Source organism: Quercus lobata, chromosome 3 (assembly GCF_001633185.2).
Source record: "Quercus lobata isolate SW786 chromosome 3, ValleyOak3.0 Primary Assembly, whole genome shotgun sequence".
Classification (NCBI taxonomy): domain Eukaryota; kingdom Viridiplantae; phylum Streptophyta; class Magnoliopsida; order Fagales; family Fagaceae; genus Quercus; species Quercus lobata.
In genome coordinates, this window is record NC_044906.1 from 51397057 (window position 1) to 51416524 (window position 19468).

At 40.5% G+C, this 19468-nt stretch overlaps 2 protein-coding genes across 2 annotated transcripts; one reads left to right on the forward strand and one right to left on the reverse strand.

The window, feature by feature from the left end:
- Window positions 1-1986: 1986 nt before the first annotated feature.
- On the reverse strand, window positions 1987-3306 carry LOC115981028. The gene has a single exon (XM_031103217.1). The coding sequence runs from the start codon at window positions 3304-3306 to the stop codon at window positions 1987-1989; it is 1320 nt and encodes a 439-aa protein (XP_030959077.1).
- Window positions 3307-16947: 13641 nt separating this feature from the next.
- LOC115981029 lies at window positions 16948-18471 on the forward strand. Its single transcript, XM_031103218.1, has one exon. It carries the CDS (start codon window positions 16948-16950, stop codon window positions 18469-18471), a length of 1524 nt encoding a protein of 507 aa, XP_030959078.1.
- The last annotated feature ends 997 nt before the right edge of the window (window positions 18472-19468 follow it).

The window sequence follows — 19468 nt, forward strand, 5'->3', positions numbered from 1 at the left end:
GTGTGCCTGGAAGTACGGCTTAAGTCTCCGTGCAGCTATTACTAGCGCAAAAGCCCACTTCTCCATCTGGGGGTACCTCTCCTCTACACCACGGAGTGCACGGCTGGTAAAATAGACAGGTTTTTGTATTCCTTCCTCCTCCCTTACTAAAGCTGCGCTTACTGTGGCATGTGAGACTGCTAAGTAAAGGTAGAGTTCTTCACCTTGCACGGATGGACTGAGTAATGGAGGAGATGAGAGATATGCTTTTAAATCGTTGAAGGTCGCTTGGCATTCATCCGTCCACTCAAATGACTTTCTTAGGGTTCGGAAGAATGGTAAGCACCTGTCTGTCGCCCTTGAGACGAATCTGTTTAGGGCAGCGATCTTTCCATTTAGACTCTGGACTTCCTTGACCGTCCTCGGGGGTTCTAACTCCACTATGGCCCGTATCTTCTCCGGGTTAACTTCTATTCCTCTCTGGGACACCATAAAACCCAGGAATTTTCCCGCCATGATCCCGAACGCGCACTTGCTTGGATTTAGCTTCATGTTGAATGACCGAAGTGTGTTGAACGTTTCTCGGAGGTCGTCTAGATGATCTTTTTCGCGCAGACTTTTGACTAACATGTTGTCAACGTAAACCTGAACGTTCCTGCCTATTTGATGTGCAAACATCTTGTTCATTAGCCTCTGGTACGTTGCTCCAGCGTTTTTAAGTCCGAAGGGCATTACCTTGTAGCAGAATAATCCCTGGCTGGTGACGAAGGAGGTTTTTTCTTGATCAGATACGTCCATCCGGATTTGGTTGTAGCCCGAGAAGGCGTCCATGAAGCTTAGGAGCTGATGTCTTGCAGTTGAATCCACCAGGGTATCTATCCGTGGGAGCGGGTAGCTGTCTTTGGGGCAAGCTCTGTTGAGGTCCGTGAAGTCCACACACATCCGCCAATTCCCGTTTGCCTTCTTCACCATAACGACGTTCGCCAGCCAATCGGGATAATACACCTCTCTGATGAAGCCTGCCCCCAATAGCTTCTGAACTTCCTTGGCTATGGCCTTATCCCGCTCCTGGGCGAAGGCTCGTTTCTTTTGCCTGACTGGAGGAAAGGAGGGTGACACATTCAACCTGTGGACCATGACTGATGGGTCGATACTTGGCATGTCTTCATGGTTCCAAGCAAACACGTCTTGGTTACTTTTTAGGAAAGTCGTGATCGTCTGTCGCACCGGCCAACTGGCTAGCATGCCGATTTTGGTTGTCCGTTCAGGCCGTGCGTCATCCAGTCTAACTTCTTCTACCTCTTCAACTGGCTCTGCCGTTACTTTCTGTTTCCCGATACACATCGTCTGCTGTTGATCCTCCATTTCTATCATGGCAATATAGCACTTTCGGGCAGCAACTTGATTTCCCCGCAGCTCTCCTACTCCGTACTCCGTCGGGAATTTAATCATTAGGTGGTACGTGGAAGTTACCGCCTTCCAGGAATTGAGTGTTGGTCGGCCAAGGATGGCGTTGTAGGCGGACAAGCAGTTGACTACGAGAAATGTTACTTCCTTGGTGATTTGCTGAGGATAGTCACCTGCTGTCACTGTTAGAGTTATTGCGCCCAAAGGGAATATCTTTGCGCCCCCAAATCCCACGAGTGGGGCGTTCGTTGGAGACAATAGTTTCCTGTCAATTCTCATCTGCTGGAATGCTGGATAGTACAGGATGTCCGCTGAGCTACCGTTGTCGACAAGCACCCGATGCATATTATAATCCCCAATCTGCAGGCTGACCACGAGCGCATTGTCATGAGGATGGTGAAGTCTCCGAGCATCATCCTCTGAAAAGTGTATGACGGGGTTACCTATTCGTGGCATCTTCGGTACGGATCCTGTGAGTTGGACGCTATGGACCGTCCTAAGGTAGGTTTTGCGGGCTTTTTTGGAAGACCCGGCTGCAACTGTGCCCCCTATTATCATCCGAATGTCCCCTATTGGTGGTCTGGGGCGCTCGTTCTCCCGTTATGGGGTCTGCTCTTTCGGTTTGTCGGTCTTTTCCTTGCTGACGAACCTTTGTAACTTTCCTTGTCTGATCAGTGCCTCAATCTGCTGCTTCAAGTCATAGTAGTTGGCAGTGTCATGCCCGTGGTCCCGGTGAAAGCGACAATACTTGTCCCTTGGTCTTTTGTTGGGATCTCCTTTCAACTTCCCTGGGAATGTCAATGCTCCTTCATCTTTGATTTGCATCAGTACTTGGTCGATTGGGGCGGTTAATGGTGTGAAATTGGTGAATCTTCCCGTGGGGGGTCTGAAATGCCTTTCATCACGCTGATACCCGGTTCTAACGACCTTTCGCCCCCTATCTTGCAGCATATCCTCCTGTCTCTCCCTCTTCTTAGGTTTTTCTTCGTGGGCCAACAGTGCGTCTTCCACATTCATATACTTGGTAGCCTTGTAGAGTACATCCGCCATGGTCTTCGGGTCATTCTTGTACAAGGAAAACAAGAACTTCCCCTTCCGCAGCCCGCTTGTAAACGCGGCTACCAGTATCTTATCATCCGCTTCATCGATTGAAAGGGCTTCTTTGTTGAAACGGGTTATGTAGGCTCGCAACGTCTCGTCTTCTCGCTGCTTTATGCTCATCAAGCACGCGGTGGACCTCTTGTACCAATGTCCGCCAATGAAGTGGGAGGTGAACTGGGCGCTTAACTCCTTGAAAGTATTGATTGAGTTTGGTGTCAGTCTGCTGAACCAGACCCTCGCAGGTCCCTTCAGTGTGGTCGGGAACGCCCTGCACATGATCTCGTCAGGTACCCCCTGAAGGTGCATCAGGGTCTTGAAGGTCTCTAGATGATCAAGGGGGTCATTGACCCCGTCGTAACTTTCGATCTGAGGCATCCGGAACTTTGGTGGCAAGGGGGATGAGTTAACGGACGCAGTGAATGGTGAGTCGGTCCTGTTCACTAAATCGTCGAGGTCGGAGGATACCCGCCCCTTGAGGGCGTTCATCATGACCTCCATCTGCTCCTTCATCGCCTGCATTTCCGCGATGATAGGTGGGGGAGTAAGATCCGTGAGAGACGGAAGGCTTTCGTTTTGCCGCTCCTGTCGGCTTGGGATGTTGCTGTCCTCTGGATTCTCACGCTCCCTCCGCTCGGTACTGTCACCTTCTTGGTTTCGTTCCTGAGGATTAGGTCCTACATCCCTTTGACGTAGTTGTTCCTCCAAATCATGATTCTGCTTTGTGAGTCGTTTGACCGCCGTCATGAGGGTCTGGACTTGCCTTTCCAGTGCGGTAGATCTTGGCAGTTCGTCTCCTTGGGCGTTGCTGGTGGTGGCCATTGAACGAGTGAGTACCATGCAACTCTTACGTCCGGGAGGCGATAATCTTTTTCGCGTTTCCCACAGACGGCACCAACTGATGATGCCGTGAAATCACCAATGAGCCGCACAGTCCACACTCGCCGCAACTAGCAGCCTGCAAAGAAAAAGAAAGTGATCTCGCCGTGGGCACCGGTGTGGTGTCGACCAAATACCCTCCGACGATCAAGTTAGTATTGTTTTCGACTCTAGAGTGCTAGAGAGGGTGTTTTTTGCGTCCCTTGATTTGCGAGAGTATTCAAGCTTTTATAGTAGAAGAAGGTCGACTTTTCCTCTTTGGACTAGAAGTCTTTTCCTTGTAGGACTCTGAAATCCCCAACGTGATGGGCAAATATTTCCTTGTAGAGCGAGTCTCTTCATTAAGGCGGATCTTCTAGAATTGCCCTAGTGCGAACCTCCTGATTTTCTGGGATTCCCTCTGATTTTAAACGTGCGTATCAAGTATTTTAAGCGGAACTAAGCCTTGGGCCTCTGCTTAATGTCGGCCCATGATCATGAATCCGTCAGGCCCACATGTTGCACAATTTTTTACCCATCATTTTTAATATAAAATGTTTTTGGAGAAACTTTCTTCGTAATTTAAGTTGATGCTATAATTATAGCTTGCCTTAGATACTACTATATTGTTGATAATAATATTCAATTTTCAAGTTGAAATAGTTTTTATTTTTATTAGAACTTTCAATATTTCAATAATTTCTTTGTGAGTTATTGAGCTCCATGATACGCAGGTAAGAAAGTATAAATTTCCATAAACATGAACAGTACATAAAATAAACTATAAGTTAACTTATAATCAAATGCACCCAAAATTTCTTGGTTTTTTTAGAGATATCAGTGCAACCGTGCAAGAATGTGACTATTCATGTGTTTTAAGATTCTCTTGTTTTCGTGAGTTTGGGCACATCTGTTTGTTTGTTTAGACCCCTTAAAAATAGATTGTTTAACCTAATGAATTAGTCAAGTAGTTACTTAGATTAATTATGAGATCTAGGTTAAACAATAATAAATCAGCACGGAAAAATAAATAAGACAACGATATGATTACCTAGGAAAACCAATGAAACCAACATTTTCAAGGTAAAAACCTGGGGAGGATTTGACCTAGCTATCCTCAACGTAAATAAATCTACTAGAGAGAATTGAAGTTTACAAAAGATTTAACTCCTAAGCCTAATGCTACCTACAGTAGAGCTTATTAACACGACCACATGCAGCTTCGACTTCACGAACTCTTCTCTCTTGGATTTGCCGAACATAAGCTCCCATGCTTATGACTTTGAGATCCCACTCAAAGGTTTCAGATCACCAATTGTTGTTGATCTTGTAATAGCAACTTGATTCCACTAGTTCTTGATTGTAGATCTCTTGATCTGGCAGATGCTTGTTAAGTTAGAAGGTATAGAACCTCACAAATCTCACAAGAGTAACTCACAAGACTTCCAAGAACCTTTAAAACATAGTTAGGGTTATCCTTTTATAGCAAGAAATGTTTCACTTAAAATCCTAAACATTTTTGTAGTGTTTGGATTGAAATAGAATTCTGCAGAAAAAATATGGATTGCGATTTTCGATCAGTTGAAGCTTAATTTTCACTAAAATTAACTTCTCCTTTCTGTAGCTTGTAAGTTCTTGAATCCTGATTTGTACTATCATGAGCAATGTTTAATACATGATCTAGACATGTTTTGATCTCAGTTTGTCAACATACATAAAAATCGAAATCTAAATATTTAATTCTAAACATTTAGAACCTAACAACATCTCTAAGAGATTCCATGCGAGGCATCTCTCAAACAGAAACTTGTTGCTTGAGATTTTAAATAGGATATGACTCGTGCAAATCTAACATCATTTGATTGAAGCCAAATTTCAGTCAAACATTTCTACAAGAGAATCTTCAGCATATGGAGTTTTCATATTTTTATGATATTTGATAGTTTTTAGACCCCTTAAACAATTGATTAAACCTAGGTAATTAGCCAAGTTGTTACTTAGTCCAATTAAACAAGTCTAGGTTATCACAATATAAAAGATCAAATCATGCAAAGCAGCGGAAAATAAATAACACAAGATATGATCACCCAGGAAACCAAACCGGTAAAAACCTGGGGAGGATTTGACCTAGCTATCCTCAAGGTAAACTTGAATCCACTATCTTAAAAGAATCGAAGTTCATACAATAAGACTTACAAGCCCCCACGCTCGACTTCTTATTGTTATCAACCAGTAGAACTTACTGACACGACCACGTGCAAGCTCCGAATCCACGGACTCATTCTTTCTTGGATTCACCACCAGCTACAAGCACACTTGCTTGTGTTTTCTTTAAGTTTCAATAGCAGCAACTGAATTGATCATCAAGGCGTAGATAAATCTTCTCCTTGAAAACCCTAAGTTTGTGTAAAGGAAAGCTCCTCTAGATCTCACAAGAGATTTACACAAACCGCAAATATGAGCAACACTAAAACGTGGCTAGGGTTTGCCTTTTATACTTAGGACAAATAAGAAACCCTAAAAATGTTTTAAAACAAATAGGGTTGAGTTGGACGAATCTGTAGAAAAGCATTCTGCCCGAGCTTCGATCGGTCGAGCCTGTCGTTTGATCGATCGAGCCAGGCCGAAAGGCATAATGCTTCCTGCTTTAACTCGATTCCAACTTTACATTGACACACAACTTTGAGCTAGGTTTAAAACACTTCTAAACACATTGTTTTGATCACGGTTTGCCAACAATACACATTAGAGTTCTAAATACATAAAATCCTAAACTTTAGAACCTAACAATATTTAACTAGATTCAAGTCTAAGTTCTTTAAATATCAATGTGGTGTTTCAACATTTGCTTGATTGGATTATTAGATTTTTCTTCATTAAGCCTGATATTTTGCTTTAAAGAGTTTGGGATTTACACAGTTTGCCTAATTCCATATTGAATTGAACACTTTTTTTTCCCTAAATTCAGTTTTCTTGATTTTCATGTTAAAGAAAATTCTCTAATTAATCAAGGTTAGAGACAATATATTTAAGGAGGGCAAAAGTGTGATGCGGTGTTGACAAATTCCACTTAGAATGGCACATATTCTCTCATAAGTAAAGGGTAAAGAATTCAGGAGAGAGAGAGAGAGAGAGAGAGAGAGAGAGAGAGAGATATTATTAGAGAAAATAGTTGCATATCATCATTTAGATTTTTTCCCTTCTCTTACATACTTAAAATTTTCACCATAACAGTCGCAGTACTTTTCCTCGTAGCAATTAGCTTTCATAAATTTTTCTTTAAATATTGCCTTGCAAGCATTCTCACAATCACTCTGATTACATGGATCCATTGAAATGAGAAATTCTCTCTGAGCTACACTGGGCCTAATAACCATGAACATCAATCACATAAGAAACAGCGCATTAGTCCATTGCGTATGTACTCTACCTTCTATTGAAATCAGAAAGTTCTCGTCTTTTTTAAGAAATATGAATGACTTTGAAATGGTCTACACTAGCTATATTTATAATGTGTTAATGTATGAATTACATGCCAAAAATGACAAAGAAAGAAAAATGATATATTTGAAAGGGAATCTAAGCACAAGATACTTGTGAGTACACAATTCAATTGGATTTAGTTTTGTCAATACTGCCTCACACCCTTGGTGTGATGATCATTTCATAAGTATAAGAACTTGTGGGGTGTGGGGGTAAGGGCTAGAGTTAAGTCTCTAAGAGAAAGTTTCACACATGTACACTTGTATTAGGTTAGAGTAGAATTCAATCTATCTAAAAAAAAAAAAGTTTTGTCAATAACTATAATGACCTTCAAAGACTAATTCATTCATTTGATAAAATCTGTTGAACTTGTCTTTTTAGAGAAATATGAATGATTTCCAAATGTCTCTGCTCTTATTTATAATGCATTAATTCTGTAAACTACGGGCCAAAAAAAGTCAAAGAAAATAAAATGATAAATTTGGATGGAAATTTGATCACATCAACCTTTTTTTTTTTTTTTTTTTTGAGAAGAAGAGCATTGAGCACATCAACCTTGTGGGTGAATTGCTATTCAATTGGATTCTTTTATTTACTTATTTATTTATTATTATTTATTTATTTATAATTTGTTAGCAACATGTGAAATGTACAAAAGTTTAATAAAATATGATTTTTTCTAAATAAATTTACAAAATTTTTATTTTGTATATAAGTATGAATTAGTTATTAATAGACATTAAATATGATTTTATTTGTATGTAAAATATTATGAGTAATGCTACAAGTACAAACTATTTTTACAATATTTTTACAAATTGTTGATATGGTAAATTCTTAATAGTTTTCATCTGGTTCCACCACTAACATCACATTTTTACTTACCAATAATCACCCATCACATCAGCAATTTGAAAAAAACAAATTGTAAAATAGTTTTTGGTTTTAGTATTTTCCAAATATTATATATGATGATAATTATGATAGTTATTCATAGATATTTATTATGATTGAGTTTTTATATGGAACTATTAAATATATAATTACGATCATCATTAGTAGGCATTTATTATGGTTGTGTGTGAATAGAACAATCTATTTTATTTTATTATACGTATAAACGTTGACGTGTAATATTGTAGGACTCAAAACTTACATGGTAAAATATCATAAGGTCAACCTAAAGTTCTTTTCTTTTAAGAGAAATACGAATGACTTCCAAAAGGGGTCTACTCACCGTATATATAATGCCTTAATTCTATAAATTACAAGCAAAAAATGATAGAACCTTATGAGTGGGTATGCAATTAACCTTATGAGTGGGTATGCAATTCAATTGGATTTAGTTTTGTTAATAATTAGAACTAGTCAGAAAAATTTATTAAAAAATGATTTTATCTTTTTTTTAAGGGAAAACTAATTTTCTCTCTCTTTTATTTTGTATATAAATATGTATTTGATAATTTTGACAGTTATAGACATGAATTATGGTTATTTTTATGAAATATTAAATATGATGTTTGATAATTATGATAGTTATTAAAAGATATTTATTATGATGGGGTTTTTATATGAAACTATTAAATTTTTAATTATGGTAATTATTAACAGGAATTTATTGTGGTTGTGGTTGTAAATGCCTAATGGAACTATTTGTTCTATTATTTAAAGAAAATATGATGTGTCAAGATTTTTTTTTGGGACAATTTGACAATTGAGGATGAGGAGAGATTTGAACTTTGGATATTTTCGTTGGAATTACCAGTATGTTCTGGCTAAGGTACAAGACTCATAACATGTCAAGATTCTAATAGAGGGATTATATATAAAAATAGAATTTAAACTCATTTATTTTGTGTGTGCGTGTGCGCGTGCACACACGTGTGTGTTAGAACATTGACGTGTAGTATATGAGAACTTAAAAATTTATGTGGCAAAATATCATGAAGTCAATTGAAAACAAAACATCTTCAAATTTATATATATCATACATTATAGATGATCCTTAAAAAATGGATGCACTCCTTTAATTGATTTTGTTGAACTCTTTTTTTTTTTTTTTTAACAGTATTGAATGCCTATTTGACCATTAGTTACCTAATGTAATTCTTACATTGACTTCAATTTCCATTTGAATTGACCATGTAAGTTACAAGAAATTATTCCCTCCTTCGGAGGATCACAATGCCTAGCGGTCCTTCCATCTAACCAAATTGTGCCATGTTTTATACATTATTGAGTCATATATCCTAGTCATTAACTTAGTAAAAAAAAGGGGCAATGATTTGCTTCATACAAGGTAGTGGCAAATCATGCATACTAGTATATGTGTAAAACAACTAAAGTGGCACATGTCAAGGTCAAGTGCGGTGCACATGACCAATTTAATGAAAAATTTCTTTAACAAACATTTCTCACACTCTCTCTCACCAACAACAAAAACCAAATAAAAATACAAATCTCTTTCTCTTCAAAACCTATCATCAACACACCCTTCTTTCTCTTCCTCCTCGCTCCTTAGGAACGTAGGCCCTCATGGGTTAAAGGGCTGGGTTTTTGATGAGTAAGGAGGAGGAAGAGAGAGTAGACATTTGTTAAATAAATTTTCTCATTAAATTGGTCATGTGTATGTTGTACATGACCCTTGATAGGAGCCATTCTAATTTTTTTATACATGTACCAGTATGCAGGATTTGTTGCAAATCCGTTCAAGAAAAAAAAAACCCTTGCCTTTTGTTGAGGGCAAAATTTCACACCACATGGCTTCATTTCATTGGCGACCCACACCACGTCAACATTATCATGGATTTTGGGAAAACCTCTTTTAAAGCTCAAAAGAGCCCATATTTACACAAAAAGGCGTCAAAGCCCATGGTTCAAGCTCATGGCACATCATCTCATTTTTGGCTCATGATCTAAGCTCATGAGTTTCATCGGGGGAATTTTGGGAGTCGTGGTTTGGAGGGTCAAGAAGTATGTTCAGTAAAACTCCAGTGGTTCAAAGTTGATAAAGGAAAGCATGTTGCTTGGCATAACTTCCCCAATTCCTTGAACTCTGACGGGTCAGTGTGCAATAGGTAACATTTGGTAAGCCTCTCATATCATATAACACTTAAAATGATAAAACTCCCCATGCTCTTTACATAAAAATTAATGTCCATCATATAATATAAGTTTTAAAATATAATTATATCATTCCATATTAGTTATATTATTATTTTCATATAAATCAATTCCAAGCACATGGCTAAATATATATTAATATCTCATATCTAGCATTAAATGCTCTCCTTACTCTCCAAGATTTGGTTAAAATACAAAAAGATCATAATTACATCTCTAAAACTTCATCAAATATCAACCAACTAGTCTATTACTTACCAAAATTATATATGGACCAAACATATAATTTTTCCAAGAGAGGAAACTTAGTCGAAAACACCAAAAATGGCTTCAGCGGAAGCTACAACAACTTCTGCACAAGCTGTAACAGCTTTAGGGGAAGCAGCAACAGCTTCTACAGAAGCTGAAACAACTCCAACGAAAGTTGCAAATAGCTTCTGCAGAAGCTGTGATAGCCCCAGCAGAAGCTGCAGAAGCTCCAGCAGGTTAACACATGTCCTAAAATGATGTCATTCGCCCATTAATGCCCAATCCCAGCAGCTGTGGTACCAGAAACAAGAGGATCCCTTAAAGATTATCTTACCATCTTTAGCCAAATCATGAATTTAATGCCAAGTATTGTCCTCCAAGCAAAAGATGTCATTAGCCAGTTGTGACAGTTATGATTGACAACTGTGACAGCAGCTCCAGCACCATTAAGTCCCTAGCTTTCTTCTTTTGGCTAAAAAACAAAATCCCTTTAATGAAACCACTTGCTTTGTCAAGGACTTTTCCTTATTTGCTATTTTTCCTTTCAACTAAGCTTTGATCTAGTTACATAGCTTGGCTCTATATAAAGAGGACCAAGCTACACACTAAAGGGGCCCCTCTCTGCTCTCTCTCTCTTTGAATCCCCAATGTTTTGAAACTGGATTCACCTTGTTGCATATGTCTCTAAACTCTTCTATACTTCTCCATCTCCCTTATAAAAATATCTCTTCCTAGATAGCACCATTACATCACACCTCTTACACCACACCATTACACACTATCCATCTCTCCCACACTTCAATACTCTGAAACTTCATCATTTTGCTGCCCAAAAACACATCTCCATCTCATTCTTTATTTCTCATACAAAATCTCCTTTCTTAGAAAGCAACATAAGCCATGACATAACACAAAAACCACTTCAATAGCAGCTATAATCTTATCTATTTACTATATTTAACCTTCATATCATCTATTTCACACTTCCATATATTTTACAAACACATTCCTCACGAAATACCCATACATACTCCTCATATATATTCAAAATCCATGTCTCACATAGTATATATATACAAGATCCATGTCCAACATAATATCTACATATAATTCCTATACATATTACAAACACCATATCTCACAAAATATATATATTTCTTATCATCCCCACACATCTTAAAACATATTAAACACTCTTCCAAGAACTTATTACTAAAAGCCCTTTCTTTTGGAAGGCATATATTTATAGTCATTCTCATGGAAGGCAACATCACTCATATTTGACTAAAAAACTAAAAGAACATTACATGGAAAAGTCATTTAGGTGCATGATTAAGGGGACAAACTTAACCAACCGATGTACACGGCTGGACATGCTCTCTCTCCCTCTAGTTGCACCAATTTTCCCCTTTCAGACATGAAGTTACCATGAAAGGATTCATTTCATCATGCTGCTGAAATGTTAGCCCACTGATGTGATACAGCTGGAGCTGCAAAACATGAAGATAAGTCATCATATTTTTGTCTTCAAATTCATATTATTAAGTATATTTTATTCATCATTATTATACCATTCAACTAATGTTATTATGCTGTTGGACTCCTTTTCTCATATTGCTGAAATGTTAAGGCCCACTGATATTATACAGCTGGAGCTACAAAATATGAAGAACATGAAGGTTATCAACCCATTAATGCTAAGCAGCCAGAGCCACAAATCATATAAAGAATGAAGTGTTGTTACATAGCTGGAGTTAGAAACATAAAAGATAAGTCAATGTTTTCTCCATCTTTGAAATTACATTATTAAGCATATGGTAATTCATTATTATTTTACTGTTGGATGCAAGTTATTCTAATATCATCTCACTATTTAATGAACATGATCTCACTAATACTTCATTAATGAACATACATATTAATAAATCGATCTACCACCGTTGCACATATATTATTTGGACATGAACCACCCTTGGACACATATTTTTTGGAAATGAACTACCATTGGATATATACTATTTGGACATGGACCATTGCCGGACATACCTTATTATGTTGAACATGAACCATGAACCGCAACTAGACATGGACTATTGGACTCATCCCATTATTGGACATTTGATACCTAATTAATTATTTTCTAACATTGGACATCACTTAATATACATAATAATAACGTATCAACTCACCATCTAATCAAAGCTATCATGCTAAGCATATTATTTATTTATTTCAACCATTATTATGATTCTAAGACTTTGGGTTTTATCTATTTTGTAGGCTCAAAAATACACCGGAAGCCATTGGTCTATGCGGCCCAATGTCGAGTTCCGGGTTTGACTCCCTAAAACAAATTCAGGCTTAGCAAAGCCACACTTTCACCTCCAAAGACACGTGGCTATGCGCAAAAAACCGTCCTCGACACCCTTCTCCTTAATTGTCATTGTTAGTCACTCCACCACCATCATCCGTAATACTGGTGTTGGCAATGACAAAAGTTACATCAAATTGGTCATGTAACCGAAGTTATTGATCTACAATCAACCTCTGGATTGCAATTCTTATTAGTCTTGAAACATAAGTAGATGACTATTTTCCCTTTTAATGTGCAGAGACAGAGACTATTGTTTTTACCACGGTGCACAAAATAAAAGTTCATAACTCCATTATATCTATTATTAAATTACTTAAAAATAATAAATAAATCAATAAAAATACTATCTTTTCCATTCAATGTATCATGCCAATTTAGAAACCCTTTCTCTTATAAAGGCAAAGTCTTCAAATTTGATAGTTATCGTTTTATTGTAACCTTCTGTCTCTAATTTCATATTTCACAACCTAATGTTATGGGACCAATTTGATGTAATCTTCATCACTGTGCATTGGTGTTGAGGATGATGGAGGGTGATGGAGTGATTGGCAATGAGAGTAAGAGTGAAGGGCAAGGGTTATTATTATTATTATCTCTATATATTAAGAGGATTCAAAAAGTTAGTTATTGTCTTTTTTTTTATTTCAAAAATACCCCTAAGTTAATTAACTTATCATTTTTCCTAAAACAAAAAAATGAGGTTAAAATTGTAAATTGATAAAAAAAAAACCTACCCATGTTTTATAAAACTTCCCACTACCGCATGTACACAACCAATTTCCTATATAAAAAAAAAAAAAAAAAAACCCTACAAAAAAAAAGAGCCTTATTGTTGTTGTTGTTGTTGTTATTATTATTATTTTTAATTTAAATTTATTTTTATGGCTACTTGGTGGCTAAAATATAAATCAATAAAATATAACACATGCCATGATTTTATTAGATGGGAGGACAGATGATTACAAGGACTACTAAAATATAACTGAAGGGGATAAAATATAGCCTGACAGGCCTTATTAAATGGGCCTGACGGATCTTGGTCCATGAGCCGACGGAGAGCTAGCCCAACTTGTGCAAAGGCCCATCGTGGGTGGATATAGCAAAAACCCTAGATGAAGAGTACTTGCTACCCACGCCTGAATCATCATAGAATCCTAGCGCAAAAGGAATTCCGGAAGATACGCGCACCAAAGGAAGATCTTCTTTACAAGGAAAGGTCTTGCCCATCACGTTTGGAACTATTCAAGTAGAATCCTATAAGGAAAAGACTTCTACATCAAGGAAGGGGGGCCAGCCTTTTACTACTATAAAAACCCCAATGCTCTCACAAATCGAGGTATGCATAATTTACCCTCTCTAGCACTTTAGAGTTGTGAGAATAGTTCTAACTTGACCTTCGGAAGGTGTTTGGCCGGCACCACATCGGTGCTCTCTGTTAGGTCTTCTCTTTTTGTTGTGTAGGTGCTATTTCGAGTGTGCGAGGACTGTGTGGCTTACTGGTGATTTTTTCGGCATCATCTGTTGGCGCCGTTTGTGGGAACGCGTTTCGCAAGCCATATTATCACTTCCCGGACAAAAGAGTTGCATGGTGCTCACTCGCTCAATGGCAACCACTAATGACGTTCAAGAAGAAGAACCACCCACGACTGCCCTTAAGAGACAAGTTAAAACTCTCGCTGCTGCCATGGAATGCCTCACCAAACAAAATCACGACCTGGAAGAGCAACTGCGCTAGAAAAATGCAACACCGGATAACCAAGGAGCAGATCAAGAAGGAACCAGTGCTGAAAGAAGGAATCAAGAGGGACCACAAGCCAGTCACGCCCCAAGCAGACTAGAGCGAAAAAACGTAAGCCTCCCCTCCCTCGCGGATACGGCTCCACCACCTATTATCACGGAGATGTAGGTAATGAAGGAACATATGGAAGTTATGATGAACGCTCTCAAGGGACAAGTGTCCAGCGATCTTGACAACCTTGTTAACCAAACTGACTCGCCTTTCACCACTTCCATCAACTCCTTCCCCCTGCCGAATAAGTTCCGCATACCATAGATAGATAGTTACGATGGGGTCAAGGACCCTCTAGATCACCTAGAGACCTTTAAGACCTTGATGCACCTTCAAGGAGTAGCAGATGAGATCATGTGTAGGGTCTTCCCTACAACGCTAAGGGTGTGGCAAGAATTTGGTTCAGCTAGTTGATGTCTAACTCCATCAGCACTTTCAAGGAGTTAAGCGCTCAATTCACTGCGCACTTCATCGGGGGACACAGGTACAAGAAGTTTACGGCTTGCTTGATGAGCATCAAGCAGCGAGAGGAGGAGACCCTAAGATCCTACATATCTCGTTTCAATAAGGAGGCACTCTCGATCGACAAAGCCGATGACAAGATACTTGTAGCGGCATTCACTAATGGGTTGAGGAAGGGAAAGTTTTTGTTCTCCCTGTACAAGAACGACCCGTAGACCATGCCAGAAGTGCTTTATAAGGCTACCAAGTATATGAACGCTGAAGACGCGCTGCTAGCTCGAGAGGAAAAACTCAAGAAGAGGGAGAGGCAAGAAGACATGCGGCAGGACCAAGGTTGGAAGAAGGCAAGGACAGGAGACCGAAGGGATGAAAGGTGCCCTAAGCCCCCGGGAGGAAGATTCACAAGCTTCACTCCATTGACTGCCCCAATAGATCAAGTCCTAATGCAAATCAAGGACGAGGGGGCTCTGACGTTCCCTGGAAAGCTGAAGAGCTATCCCAACAAACGATCTAGGGTTAAATTTTGTCGCTTTTATCGTGACCATGGTCATGACACGGCCGATTGCTATGACCTAAAATAGTAGATTGAAGCCCTTATTAGACAAGAAAAATTGCAGAAGTTTGTCAGCAAGGAGAGAACAGATCCGCCTGCTCAAGACCAGCACCCCTGGCGAGATAATGAGCTATCGAGACCCACCATAGGGGGCATAAGGATGATCGTGGGAGGAACGGTGGTTGTTAGGTCTTTAAAAAAGGCTCGCAAAACCTACCTTAGGATGGTACAAAATGTTCAGCTGACGGGAGCCATGCTAAAGATAGCATGGAGAGAAGGCCCCATTATCGGATTCTCAGAAGAAGATGCACGATGTCTTCACCACCCATATGACGATGCGCTTGTCGACAGTATACTGGTAGGAGACTACAACATGCACCGGGTGTTGGTCAACAACGGCAGCTCAGCAGATATCCTATACTACCCGGCATTCTAGCAAATGAGGATCGACAAAGAACGATTGATTTTGACAAATGCCCTGCTCGTTGGTTTTGGAGGGAGCCGGGTATTCCTCCTGGGCGTGGTCACATTGTCTGTAATGGTAGGTGATTACCCTCAACAGATCATCAAGGACGTAACATTCCTAGTAGTCGATTGCTCGTCTGCCTGCAATGCTATCCTCGGGAAACCCATGCTCAATTCGTGGAAGGCTGTAACTTCAACCTATCACCTAATGATTAAGTTCCCTACCGACTATGGAGTGGGAAAGCTGCACGGAAGTTAGGTGGCCACACGAGAATGCTATGTGGCCATGATGGAAATGGAGGATCAGGTCCAGGCCATGAATATAGAAGAGCACAGGATGGTGACAAAGCCGGTAGAGAAACTTGAAGAGATACACCTTGACAATTCCGATCTTGACTGAATGACCAAAATTGGAACCCTCGCTAATCCCGTGATTCGCCAAGAGCTCATAGCCTTTCTCAGGAGTAATCGGGACGTATTTGCCTGGAGCCATGAAGACATGCCAGGAATAGACCCTTTGGTCATGGTACATAGGCTGAATGTATCGCCCTCCTTTCCACCCATCCCACAGAAGAAGCGAGTGTTCGCCCCCGAGCGAGATCAGGCCATAGTGAAAGAAGTCTGCAAACTACAGGAGGCAAGCTTCATTAAGGAGGTTTATGACCCCGACTGGCTAGCAAACGTAGTGATGGTTAAGAAGGCTAGCGGGAAGTGGAGGATGTGCGTGAATTTCACTGACCTGAACAAAGCCTGCCCCAAAGATAGCTATCCTTTCCCACGGGTCGACGTTCTAGTGGACTCCATGGCTTAGCATCAGCTGTTAAGCTTTATGGATGCTTTCTCGGGTTATAACCAAATTCGAATGCACGAAGATGATTAGGAGAAAACTTCGTTCGTAACCAGCCAAGGCCTCTTCTGTTATAGGGTGATGCCATTCGGCCTAAAAAATGCTGGCGCGACTTATCAGAGGCTTATGAACAAGATTTCACGCAGGAAATCGGGAGAAATGTCCAAGTCTATGTTGATGACATGCTAGTAAAAAGCCGAAGGGAGGAAGATCACTTGGAAGACCTTAGGGAAACATTCAACACCCTTCGCTCCTACAACATGAAGCTCAATCCGGGAAAGTGCGCCTTCGGAGTGACGGCGAGAAAATTCCTAGGATTTATGGTGTCTCAAAGGGACATCGAGGCCAACCCGAACAAGATCCGGGCCATAATGGAGATGGCGCCCTTAACAAATATGAAGGAGGTACAAAGCCTCAACGGAAAAATAGCAGCATCGAATAGATTCATGTCAAGAGCAACAGACAAGTGTTTAACCTTCTTTCGCACACTGAAGAAATCTTTCGAATGGACTGCCGAGTGTCAGCAAGCATTCGAGGAGTTAAACGCTTATCTATATTCCCTACCACTGCTAAGTCCCTCGCAGCTAGGTGAAGAGTTTTTTCTCTACCTGGCCGTCTCCCCTGCTGCCGTCAGCGCTGCCTTGATTAGAGAAGAGGATAGAGTGCAAAAGCCCGTATACTACGCCAGCTGGGTGCTTTGCGGTGCCGAAGAAAGATACCCGCCCATGGAAAAACTCGCTTTCGCATTAGTCACGGCAGCCTGTAAGCTTAAACCATACTTTCAAGCCCACACGGTGATCATCCTGATTGAGAAGCCCTTAAGACGGGCGATGAGTAGACCTGAAGCCGCTGGTCGATTGGCACTGTGGGCCATAGAGTTGAGCGAGTTTGACATACAGTATCGACCACGAACCGCTATCATGGGACAGATCGGCCTCGACTTTATAGCAGAATTTACCAGCGACGAGGGCAAAGGGGCAGAAGAGTTTCCCCAGTGGAGCATACATACAGACGGATCATCCAACAGACAGGCCGAGGGGGCTGGCATCATACTACTATCTCCCGAGGGGGACATGGTTGAGTGTATGGTCAATCTTGACTTCCCCACTACCAACAATGAAGTGGAATACGAAGCACTATTGGCGGGGCTCGATCTTGCTAGAGTAGCAGGGGCCTTAAGCGTAGTCATTTATTGTGACTCTCAGGTCGTTACTAATCAAGTGAATGGAGACTATGAGTGCAAGAACGAAAGGATAAAGAGGTATCTGGATCAAGTAAGAAAAAGAGTAGGCGACTTGAAAGCCAAAGTAATCCAGATCCCCAGAGGAGAAAATGAGCAAGTCGACTGTCTCGCCAAAGCTGCTTCAGGAGAACATACGATCACTCTGGGTAACGTACTCTCTTTTGTTCAATTTTATCCATTAATAGATCCCGATGATGTACAGGAGATTGGCTTTGAGAGTAACTGGACCACACCATTGGTTTCATACTTAAAGAATGGCGTCTTGCCAGACAGGAAGGAAGTCGTGAGAAAACTGAAGGTCCAAGCAGCAAGATTCATCTTGATAAAAGATGTCTTGTATAAAAAAGGTTTCTCCCATCCATATCTGAGATGCTTAGGTACAGAAGAAGCGGACTACGCCATGAGAGAAATCCACAAGGGTGTTTGCAGAAACCACTCGGGGGCACGGTCATTAGTACACAAGTTGATTCGAGCAGGATACTACTGGCCTACAATGCTAAAGGACACGCAAGCTTATGTCAAGTTCTGCGACAAGTGTTAGAGGTTCAGTAACTTCATCAAGTAACCGTCCGAACAGCTAACCCTGATGACGTCACCTTGGCTGTTCGCTCAATGGGGACTAGGTATCATGGGCCCATTCCCAACAGTGATCAGGCAGCTAAAGTTCCTAGTAGTTGGCATAGACTACTTCACTATGTGGGTAAAAGCAGAGGCCTTAGCCACTATCACGGAGAAGAACATCCGAAATTTTGTTTGGAGAAATATCATATGCAGGTACGGGATACCCAGAGTATTGGTCTCTAACAACGGTAAGCAATTCGACAACAGAGTGTTCAGAGACTTATGCTCAGAGCTAGGGATCAAGAACCACTACTTGTCACCCGCACACCCACAGGCTAATGGGCAAGTCGAAGTCACGAACCGGTCCTTGCTCAAGATAATCAAGACTCGGCTTGAGGGGGCAAAGGGAATCTGGCCGGACGAGTTACCAAGCGTTCTGTGGGCATACCGGACTACAGCAAGAACACTTATTGGAGAAACGATATTTCGTCTAGCATACGGAAGTGAAGTTGTCATTCCCACAGTAGTGGGGCTCACAAGCTATCAGGTGGAGAACTATGACATGGATGAGAACGAAGTGGCCATGCGCCTTCAGCTCGACCTAGTGGACGAAGTTAGAGCGGCAGTAGAGCAAAGGTTGGCGCGTTATCAGAATCTCATGGCGAAACACTACAACTCCAACGTCAGGCATAGAGACTTTCAAGTCGGTGACCTTGTACTACGGAAGGTAATGGGCGCGATTAGAGATCCTTCGCAAGGGAAGCTCGGCCCCAACTGGGAAGGACCCTACAAGATCGCATCATGGTAGAGGAAGGGCACCTACCACCTCGAGACGCTGGATGGACAAAAGCTTCAGCACCCATGGAACACGAAGCACCTACGGAAATACTATCAGTAGAGATAGCATGAAGAGCAACGACGCTATTTCCAGTTTTTCTTTTTAGTTTTTACTACAATTATTAGTTTTACTTTAACAA

Bases quoted from the DNA above. Each gene is read 5' to 3' on its own strand.
- LOC115981028 (XM_031103217.1), bottom strand. From the start codon at position 3,306: ATGGCCACCACCAGCAACGCCCAAGGAGACGAACTGCCAAGATCTACC.
- LOC115981029 (XM_031103218.1), top strand. From the start codon at position 16,948: ATGAAGCTCAATCCGGGAAAGTGCGCCTTCGGAGTGACGGCGAGAAAA.